The following is an 11,630-nucleotide window of genomic DNA, read 5'->3' as shown; positions in this document are numbered from 1 at the left end:
CCGCCGCGGGAGATGCTCCGGCGGCCGCAGGGCTCGCTCGGGAAGCTGAAGCGGCGGAGGCTGGAGTAGGCGGGGAGACGGGAGGAGGGACTCGCGCCTCGGCCAGGCTGGCCGCGGGGACCGTCCCCTCCTCGGCTCCTATTGGCTGCAACGGCAGTGTGCCTGCAAGTCCGGCCGCCGATTGGGCGCTCAGGCCGTCACGTCCTTCACGGCCCACCCCGAGGTTTGGTTGAGACTGCTGGTAGCGGCAGAGATGCTTTAGAGACTGCCAGCAGAGCAGGAGGGGCCCTGGGCGCCCCCGTGTGCCAGAAAAAGGAACTTGCATCTCCAGAGCCAGACACCTGCCTGCAGATTCTTTGGCTAGCATCTTGTATCCCAGACACCTGCTAATCCCGTCCCCCGCCCCCACCCGCCTCTGCACCGTTCCAGAACCAAAATCAAGCACTGCGCTTCTCTAAATACATCCAGAAGTTCGAGAGCAAAGCAGCTCTCCTTCACGGAGTCGTCCTGAATCACCTCGAATGCAGTTCCCGCGGCTCAGTGCTTCCCTTTAAAAAGGACTCGATCCTAAATTATAAAGATTTAGCAACACACAGTATGGTTTGGCTGCAGGAAAGATCCTAAGCTTGGGTACAAGCTTGTAAAAAGGCACGAGAATTTAATTACCATGAAAAAAGAAACCGCACTGCAAAAAGAACCAATTGCAGTAACTACAAGAAATGTATTCCATTTTGAAGAGCCTAAAAAGAACTGCTTCTGTGTAAGCTAGCCCTTCTGTGCCATTGCAGATGATTCGAAAATTTACACTAGTTAACTATTTTTAGTATAAACGTCACTGCATTTTTGACAGACCCAAGCATGCAAAACTACCATCATGTAAGTACAATTAATACTAGTAACTTCTTCTATTCTGCTCTAACAAAGAGTTCTCTTTGAGAATATAGCAGTTGTATTGCATCTGAAGAATATAATTCTTAAGCTGAGTAATAACTGTACATCTTCATTCCTATGCAAATCTGTCTGGCAGATCCTAAGTTCATTTCTTCCTGTCAGATTTGGGAGAAGGCATAAAACTTTCTCTTGAGCCACTTTCGTTTTATTGGAACACATTTTGTTAAAACACACACCAACACAGTGCATATACATGGCTCAACAGAGTGAGAGATGCTTGGTGTTCAAGCCTGACGTGACTTCAGTTCTGGAACCCTCTGTTCCACAGAGGAACAGGCTCTCAAAGACTCTTTGATCTCCACATGACATACACACCTGCACACACAGCACACAAGAGCAAATAAAAATGCATGAGAAATATCTTAGAAATGTCCATAATTGGACAGTATCCCAAATATTGAGATACTAAGTTTTCACAGAACCAAATGTATTTGGTGCAAAAGGTTCTCCTTCATTCCTCAACAGTTTATGTCGCGCTCATCCTCAATTCTGGTTTTTCTTTAATGAAATAATGGGATGCTCAAAGTTGTAGTGAGATTTGTATTACTGAGGAACTACTCTTACTGCATTTACGAGGAGGAAGGTAAGAAGAGAAAGGGGGTGAGGGAGAAAGTATGAGTTTTGTGTGTGAATGCTAGGACACCCGGGGCCAGAAGACAACTTGTGGGAGTCAGTTCTCTCCTTTCATCATTTGGGTGCTGGGGAATCAAAATCAGGTCATCAGGATTGGTGGTAAACATCTTAATCTGTTGAGCTGCCTTGTTGGCCCACTGCTGAGCATAGGATCCCAGTCTATGCTCCTTCAGAATTGTTTCCAGATGTTAGGTAGATGGGTGTTTTGCTTCCACACAGCCTGTGTATCACAGCATGCCTGGTGGCTCTGACTGGGAAAAATATCTCGTTCCCCCCAAATGATATATTCTTAGGGCCAAAGAACAACCAATCATCCCAATTTTATCTTATATCCATTCACATCATCAATCCAGCAAGAATTAAGGATTTTCAGGTAGAGGGGTCTTGATATAATCTTGAAATATCAATCATGAAATTCTTATTAAAATCCTCCTACCACCCAACATTTTCCATGATTGGCCAGTCCTCTCTGAAGCACAATCTGTCAATAGAATTGCAACTCCTCCATGGGTATCCTAAAATGTATCCTTCATGTTGTGTCCAAGATGTATCATATCAGCCTCTGGCTTATATAAAACATGCACATCCTATTGCCCCAACCCACTAATTCATGTCTCCTACTGCATCTAACACTTCCTCTAAATTTCTTGTACTTCAAAGACTTGAGCGATGGAACAGTTATACTTGCAGAGGATCTGGGCTCAGTTTCTAGCACCAACATGTGGCTCACAATCATACCTAGCCCCAGATCTGAGGCTCTCTTCTGAACTCTGCACATACATAAACAAAAGCAAAAACATCCATACACATAGAATAAATTTGATTTTTTTAAAGCTACAAGTGTTGGCAATTATGTCTTACCCTGGATTCCTCTTCCTAATCACACTGATTTTGGTTGAGTCCTCAGTAAACAGCAAGTTTGGGCCAAGTTATGGACATTTTGTAGGTGCTATTTCTAATACTATAATCAATTTTACTATATTCCTTTTAGAACATAAATAAAAGATCAGAGAATTCAATTTGTTCATGTTCACAAAGCTGCAAAAACCAACAGTGCTTAAAATAGAAGGCTTCTCACTGTGCTGTGCCCTCCAAAGGGTTCAAGTTCCAGTTCTCCCATGTGACCTTGGTAAGTTACCTGTCTTTTCCAAACTCATTTCCTCATCTGGGTTGAAGAACTTAGGCAGAGATCTACAGTAAGAGTACCATAAGAATCTAGCTTGGCTAGACTCATGGTGGTGTATGTCTTTAATCCCAGCACTTGGAATGCATAGCCAGGTGGATCTCTGCAAAGACAGTGTGGGCTACATAAAATTGAAAAACTGTCCCAGAACAACCAGCCTCCCCAGACCAAAAAAAAAAAAAAAAAATCACAACCTAAGACATGTAGCTTCAATGTAGACTGCTTACAAGAAGGCCCCAGGTTCATTTCTCAGCAAGGCAAAATAGGACATGATTAGCATCTACCTAAAATGCTTCAGTATAGATTAAAAAAGATCCCCTCTCATTTATATACAAAATGCTAAGAACCATTATCAGGTACTCACAGAGTGGCATGTACTATGAAATAAATGTTTTTGTTGAAACACATAAAAGAAATTATGTATAAACTTCATATGTTGTTGAATTAAGAACCATGTTAATAATGTAAGCTTTAACTTATTCTCAAAAGAAAGGTACATAATCTTGTGATGAAGGAAACTTGCATCATTCTAGGGGATTTCTGAAATTTTTTTGGTTTTGATTACTATATTATTTATAATAATGAAACATACAGTAATCAAGTAAGCACACAGTATAAATACCTCCCTGTAAATGCACAGTACAAAGAGTTGTAATGACCTCATGATGCATGGTTCTGGTCACAGTATCTAGGATGGAACAATAAATAGTGCCTTTAAGAAACGGGAACACTTAGGCCATAGGCAAATGCAGGGGGAAAAGAAAGTTTAACAGTCATACAACCAAGTGAAAGAGCAAGCAGTTCTTTAAAAACATAAATTATATGAAATGCTACCTTCTTCTCAGGGAATACTACAGACTGCATTAGATAAATTATTTTTCACAAACTTCCTATAATCTTTTTATTAATTGACACTGAGGGAATGTAGCACCTTTCATTCAAAGAACTGGAGGTGCTTTACAAATATTAGCATTTAAAAAACAATGACACTTAAAAATTGGATTCTTGTAGATAAATTTGTAGTTAAATCTTTTCAACTTTGTACACAATTTTCAAAGCTGACAAAAGTAATTCTACATCTGACAATGGCAGGCTTTCACAGTACAGGCATTTTTCAACTCCCAGAGCTGGGGTTACAGAGCAAACACACACAGATCTTAAATGCAACGAACATTTTGAACCTTATTTCAAAAGCAAAACTTAGCATTTAAGATGTCAAAATCTTCCAACAGTTCTAGACATCCAGATGGAATAGGAGCTGATACAGATTGCATATTAGATGTAATCAAGGCTTTTTAGAATCCTGTCCGAGTGAACACATTTAAAGAAATGAGATTCTTCATTGACCTATGGAAAGCTAGCCAAGAGTCTTTCAGCCAAATAAAGAGAGGGAGAAAATGGCAATTCAAAGTAGACAGTTCTCACTGGAGGCTCGGACACTTTATTAGAAACCAAGTATATCACAGGAAAATAAAAATAGTTCTTAGCTCCATTGATACAACATAAGGGATTTTACATTCGGCCTACATACAGGGAGTAGCAAATTCCCTCACCTACAGATCAATGGCTTGCAAGTATCTCCTACCACACAATTACTCTTGTATAATACATAGCCCTTGTTTAGTAGTGGGATCCAAATTATTTCCAGGCTTACAAAGTCCAATACATTCACTCTCTTTCCTTCACACATCTAATAGTAAAAACTATTTTTTCCATGCCCTAAAGCCATTATCAGCTGAAGAAAAGTCAGGCAAAAAAGAGATGGCAGTTAAGGAATGGACAGAATATTATTGGCACATGCCCAGCTAGTGACAAACAAGTTTAGTACACCATGACTTGAAAATAAGTCACATTTCAAGGTGAATGAAAACAACCACATCAACTAAGCTAAAGAGTGTGAAGTGGAAAGGTGACTGAGAGTAACTGGTTTTACTGATACAACTTAGAAGCAGTGGAAGGCAAGCACTTAAATACAATTTATGGTAACAAGAACAAAAAAATACTGCAGAGCTGTTTAAAAAAACCACACCACGTTGTCTGCATCATTAATTCCACGTTGTCTGCATCATTAATTCCAGTGTTTCACAATTAAGTAAAATACATAGCTACATATTCCTGTGAGATAAAAATACCTTTCCACCTGAATTACACTGGGGTTAGGGCAGTAAGACAAAGCTACTGACCCACTATTAGTTCAAGTGTGTGCAGCAAATGCCTCAGCTACTTCTTTCATAGAGCTACACAATTAAAAACTGTACAAGGAGCTGGGTGGTTGGGGACAAATAAAATCAAACTAAGATTGTGCTCATTCAGTAAAAGAAACCCTGATGAAGAATTATTTGCCAAGAAGCTTAAACTATTAAGATTTTTTTTTATTGCATTTTTAGATAACCTGGAAGTTCTTATCCTGAAGGGGAAAAGTTTTTTGTTTTTTGTTTTTTAAATTACCTGAACAGATGCTAAAGTGCTTTATCAATCGGCTTCACACGGTTTCCTGGGATGACAAAAAACAATTATAGTCATAAAGGGATACCAACAATTTCACAAGATGGTACATCCCGAAATCATCTATGACCACAGTCATAAGAGATAATGATATACTTGTCCTTATTAAGTGGACAATACATATCAAGAACTGATCATCACAACCCTTTAGATAGTCAAATTACACAAAGCTGAAATATGGTATGACAGACGTTCACAAGAGAACAGTCTGTTTCTTCCCACACTTTAAATAATCTGCTTCAGATTACAGTTCACAAACACAAGGGTTCTGATTTTTCAGCCTTTAAAGTTGCAGTTAAAACTGAATAGTTTGTAAAAGTTAAGGTCAAGGGTTACAGTGAGAGAATGCTTGCTATTGAAAAGTACATGTGATTACTTGATGATTCTCATGACAGTGTAAACTGGATCAAGCACATTCTACTCAACTGGTATTTAATCAACACGTCAGTGCTACAAGTATTAAATGTTTTTCTATTACTATAGAGGATAGAAATCAAAACATTAATATGGCAGTTATGTTCTTTAGGCACAATTTAGTGATTTTTTTAAAAAAATATTGAATTTCAATTGAAAATTTAGACTCAACCAAAGGGTCAAAAACTCTTAAGAAAACGGAAAATAAAAAAAGAAAGAAAGAAAGAAAGAAAGAAAGAAAGAAAGAAAGAAAGAAAGAAAGGAAGGAAGGAAGGAAGGAAGGAAGGAAGAAAAAAGTAACTTTAAGCTAACAATGTAAGTTGCTTAAAATTTCTAACACTTAACCTATCTGGGTTTTAAGATTACTTTATTAAAAAATACAAGAAATCTGAAAAAAGATCAGTACAATTATCTTAATGTACAAAGTCATAGCTGTAGCAGTTTTAAACTAAAATTTAAAAACACAACAAGGAGGGCAGCCCTTTAGACCAATTTATTTTTATACCCCTTTAAAACATCAAATTATCATCCAACAAAGGACAGTGAAGTTTACAGCCGGGACAAGGGTACATGACTCAGGCATATGCAGTCCATCCTGCCCACTGGACAACTTTGCTGCTGAAATTTCTTAAACCCTACCAAACAAAAACAGAAGGCTGGCTGATACAAATGAGGAGGATTTCCATGTAATTGTCAATTGGCTTTTTAAAAAGGGAAATACTTCCTGTCTCCCCAGAACAGCAAATATGCAAGAGCTACATGCAGCAACGTGAGTATTAAGACATTTCTCAAGTCTTCTCAAACGAGTCCAAGGTGGGGATGGGATGAGTGGCAAAATTGATAGAAAAACACTGCTATTGACACCATAACAAACAATAAATTTAGATAATTTAAAATTAAAAAAAAAAAAAAAGGCAAGAGGCAGCATTTCAGCAGCAAAGTGCTCAATAAAAAGTATATTGTAGAGGGTACAAGAAAGTTGGGGTAAAAGAGGGCAAAAAGTGGGCCAGCAGGATGGCAAAGGCCTCAAAGGAAATACGGCGTCGTGGTTCTGGGAGGAATAACACGTTCTGAATCTGGAACTGCCCGGAATAGCTTTGGTTCTCTCGTATTGACATCTTTGAAGACCATGATGGAAGCAATGTTTCCACAGCGATAGCAGTAGTTAGGAGCAGACCACACTGTGACCAGCTTCTCGTCAAACATAAATTTATAGCCTTCATGCACAAGCTGATGTGCTCTGCAGATGAGTTTTAAGTTGTTGATATGAACAAACTGAAATTTAGAAAGGTTTGGTGAGTATTCCATCCAACTACTTAATAACCATTCTAAGCAGCAAGTATCACAAAGTCATCATGACTCTAAACCCCACTCTCTAATCATCCACAACATTTCAAGAGTCACTTTGGCCTGAATACGTAGCTCATATGGACTCTGAGGCAGGTACAGTTAACAAGCACCTGCATTCTCAGTTACTTGGGAGGCTGAGTAGGAGGATCACTTGAGTCCAGAAGTTTGAGACCAACCACTGCAACACAGAGGCAGCACATCTTTGAAACAGTAATAGTAGCAGTGTAATAGTAGAAATAGTAGTAATAATAATAATAATAGACAGTTAGGTGCCTGTCATCAAGCCTGATAACCAGAATTTGATCCCAGAACCCACAGAATAGGAGAAAACTGACTCTCACAAGTTGTCCTATGATCTCTTCACAGTCCTCCAATATGTACATACAAAAAAAAAAAACAAAAAAAAAAAAAAAAAAAAAAAAACCTAAATAAACAAACAAGAAAAATAAACATTATAGAAATTGTTAGAAGTAAGAGCTTGAGGCCAGCCCAGGGCATTTAAGAATTGTATCAAGGAAAGAAAGAAATTTCTAGGGGGAAAATTTACATAATCGCTATCAACTACAAAAAAAAGTTTTCTATTTAATTGCTTAATAATAACATTACTATCAGTCTTATTATGTGAGGATTCAGTGCATGCCATGAAGAGATCATCCTTCTTTGCAATCTGAAGAGGAAAAGGTTCAGACTGAGTAAAGTCTTCCATGAGGACAAACCAATGGCCCCAGCACCTGGTTCTATAACTCTATTATGTTAAAAACATATCTCAACAGAACATCATCCCTGTGTGTGAATGCTTTTTGCCTATGTTTGCCTATATGTCATGGCTTTTTTGATGTATGCATTGTTTTGTATATGTGTAGGGCAAATAGGTTTGTTATTTGATAAAGCTGCCTTCATAAAATAGTAGCAGATGTCAGAATTTCTGTGTGTACCTTATTTGTAGATTATTTACCCTAAAATTTTAGCAAATAGTTTCTGAATTCTAAAATTATACTAATGTAGCCAGCACTGTAGATTATAAAAAAAATCAAAGATTATGATCATAATGTTTTATAAATTGTAAGCAATAAGTTATTTTTATATATTACTGTCTAATTATTCAACCCAGTGGTTCTTGTTTTCATCTAGTCATGGAGATTCAGTATGTGCCTTGGAACAACATTTAATTCTCTTTACTCATGTATGTTAGTTTAAAATTTGAACTCAGGCTGGAGAGATGGTTTGGTGGTTAAGAGCACTGGCTGTTTTTCCCAACTACCACACAGTAGCTCACAACCACTTTTAACTCCAGTCTCAAGGGATCCAAGACCCTCTTCTGGCCTACTCAGTTACTTTATGCATATGATGCATAGACATAGTATGCCTTCCATAGTGGTGTACACCTTTAGTCCTAGCACTGGGGAAGCAAAAGCAGTCTGATCTTCATGAGTTCAAGGTCAACCTGGTCTATACATTAAGTTTAGGACAATCACGGTTACATAGACCCTGTCTCAAAAAACAAGTTAAAAATTTGTTTTAAAGAAAAAATATATAAATAAAATTTGAACTCGACTAGGATTAGAAGACTGTCAGAATATATGCATGTTTCAGGATATTTGACCTGCCACTAAAACCAACAAACAAACAAGCTGCCTATCTTGTTCTGTGTTCCTGTTACTAAACTATTATTTTAATAACATTAGCAGATAATGCTGCTAATGAAACTTAATCTCACTGAATAATTCAGGAAACACAAATCAATCAACTACAGTAGAAATCTGATACCTATAGCAACCATAGCTTTAGTACTTTAGGCTACGAGTTTGATATCTAAGATCAATATTATTCTTTTACCCATCAAAGAACTACTTTTCCAAAAATGTTAGCTCTACCTCATTCGTGACTTTTGCTCCAAAAAGCCAACCTGCTCCTCTGGGACTGATTGCCCAAGTGTCTACATCTTCAGGATCTGACCACACCAGGTCACAAAATGCTCCTTTGTGAGGAATTTCCTGATTTCGTTCAATAGTTCGAATTTGATCCAGTGTTTTGATATCAGGAGATAAGCCGCCATGAACACACAAAATCTGCTCATCTATTAACTAGCAAAAAAGAACAATAAAGGGTCATAATGAACTCAAATTTAGTCAACAATAAATACTAAAACTAAATAAATGGCTACAATTGACAAAAATATGTAAGGTTCTTGACAAGAAATACATTTTAAACTCCGAGGAGATTCATATAAACTTACAGCTGCTACTGTGAGCATGTCAAAAACTTTGGTACAGTATCTCCAGGCATTAGCATTTCCATATTTGGTTTGGCACTCATCTGTGACAAAACCAGAAATGTTCTCATTAATTAAATAATACACAAAATGCTAGAGTGACCATTGTGACAAAAGAAATTCACCTTAATCTAGGGCAGAAAATTACAGTGCAGATTTATCCCTAATAGACCTTTCATATAGAACCAAACAATACACATATCCTAAGGAAGACGGGATTACAGCCTCAGTGGCAGGCACTTACTTTATATGTGTAAAGCCCAAGGTCAATGTACATATATACACACATACATACATATATGCAAATAAGATGGACTGGAGACATGGCTCAGCCATTAAGAGCACTCAATGCTCTTGCAGAAGACAGTGGTTCAGTTCTCAGCAGCCACGTGGCTCAAAACTATCTGTAACTCCAGTGAGTGGATCTTACACTCTCTTCTGGTCTCTGCAGGCACCAGGCACAAATGTGGGGCACATACAACATGCAGGCAAAACAATCACACATAAAATAAAAATAAATAAATCTTTAAAAACTATGTCTCCTAAAGAAATTATAATCCTTTTCATTTCAGGAATGACCCTAAGATAAAGTTAGAAATATTAACCAAAATACTATCAAGAGGAAGTAAATTATTGATTTTACATAATACCAACCAAATACGTTGATCAGTTATATTAATGCCAAGTAATTCTACAAAACATTTCTTTAATATGACTGCATTATTCTAGGAGGATAATCAAATCAAAGAAGTTAGAAGACCCTTAATTATAGGAGCATGAGTAATTTCAACCAACATTTCTCAGAGCAAAGTTGTTTCTTGAAAAATCTTGAAAACTACACTAAATGCTGACATCTAGTCAAATTCTAACAGGCAGAACTGATTAGACTCAGAGTATTACAATAGGCCAGGAAGATGTCTTACCAGTTAAAGGCATTTGCCTCCAAACCTACTATTCTGGCTTTGAACCCCAGAACCCACATGGTAGAAAAACCAGCTCCTTCGAGTTGTTTTCTGACCTCCACTGACATACACAGATATGTACATACATTCTCAGAGATTTACCTGCCTCTTGCCTTCTGAGTGCTGACAGTAAAGACAGGAGCCACCACTGCCCAGCTTCAACATTCTCAGACATTCATGAAAGAACATGAACACATGTATGTATACATACACACTCAAACACATATACAAATAAATGTAATTTTAAAAGTTCAAGTCGCCAATGTATGTTTATTAGTGTGAATTAAGCAACCAATATAATTAATAGCTATCTTTGGCTTTAAATCACTATAAATCCCTTAAGTAAAATTATATTTTTTTTCTGAGTAGCTACTTACCTTGTTAAATAAAACTACAAAAACTACTAGGTGAACAGACTTCTGAGAAAGAGAAAATTCAATACCAAATTTAGTAGTTACTATTTTCTTCAGTCAAAAGATACTAACTGAAAGGCCCTACATCCTCTCCCCTTTTTACTCCTTTGTCCTACATTGATGAATGTTGCATAATTACATTCATAAAGAATTTCTCCTGCTTTTGTTTCTCCTTCTATACATATTTTTGAATATTCATAATCTAAGTCTAAAATTTTAAATATTACAAAAAAGGTGAAATTTTATAAGCATCAAGTAACATGCATGGCAAATTCTATAAATGACCTCAATCAAAATGGAAACATGCTAAAAATAAATATTGGGAGGCTGAAAAAAACTGGAAGGTTGGAATTACAGCTCAGTGATTAAGAGCATTTAATGCTCTTGCAAAGCACCTGGATTCAGTTCCTAGCATCTACATCATGCAGACACATACATGTAAGCAAACACTCATACACATAAAATAAAAATGCACAAATATATATATATTTTGGTTTGGTTTTTTTGAGAAAATGTTTCTGTGTAATAGAGCCTTGGCTGTCCTGGAACTCACTTTGTAGACCAGGCTGACCCTGACAATCTATACCTCCTGAGTGCAGGGGTTAAAGGCATGTGCTACCATGCCCAGCAAAATAAACACCCCCCCACCCCATGGAGTTTCTTTGTATGTAGCTTTGGCTGGCCTTGATCTCAATAGAGATCTGCCTGCCTCAGCCTCCCTGAGTGCTGGGATTAAAGGTGTGTGACAGCACCACCCAGCTGAACAAATCTTAAAATAAAAGCCAGATGTGGTGGCACATGTCTTCAATTTCTGTACTTGGGAGTCACAGGAAAGTGGATTTCAAGGTGGTCTGTGTAGGATGTTCTAGGACATCCAGGAACAAAATAGTGAGTATGCTAACACACACACACACACACACACACACACACACACACACACACACACA

At 37.6% G+C, this 11,630-nt stretch overlaps 1 protein-coding gene across 1 annotated transcript in view; it reads right to left on the bottom strand.

Moving 5' to 3' along the window:
• Positions 1-6,164: 6,164 nt before the first annotated feature.
• Positions 6,165-11,630, bottom strand: part of Ppp6c (protein phosphatase 6 catalytic subunit) — a 24,309-nt gene continuing 18,843 nt past the window's right edge. The window contains exons 5-7 of the mRNA XM_055600360.1: positions 9,273-9,352; positions 8,911-9,120; positions 6,165-6,961 (exon numbers count right to left, since the gene is read on the bottom strand). Of these exons, the coding sequence (XP_055456335.1) occupies positions 6,713-6,961; positions 8,911-9,120; positions 9,273-9,352 (539 nt within the window). The 3' untranslated portion in view covers positions 6,165-6,712. The remainder of the gene's footprint in view (positions 6,962-8,910; positions 9,121-9,272; positions 9,353-11,630) is intronic.

The sequence above is a fragment of the Psammomys obesus genome, unplaced genomic scaffold (assembly GCF_907164565.1).
Source record: "Psammomys obesus unplaced genomic scaffold, mPsaObe1.curated_primary_1811, whole genome shotgun sequence".
NCBI classification, from domain to species: domain Eukaryota; kingdom Metazoa; phylum Chordata; class Mammalia; order Rodentia; family Muridae; genus Psammomys; species Psammomys obesus.
The sequence above is the reverse complement of the archived record's forward strand: the minus strand, read 5'-3'. Positions and strand labels throughout refer to the sequence as shown.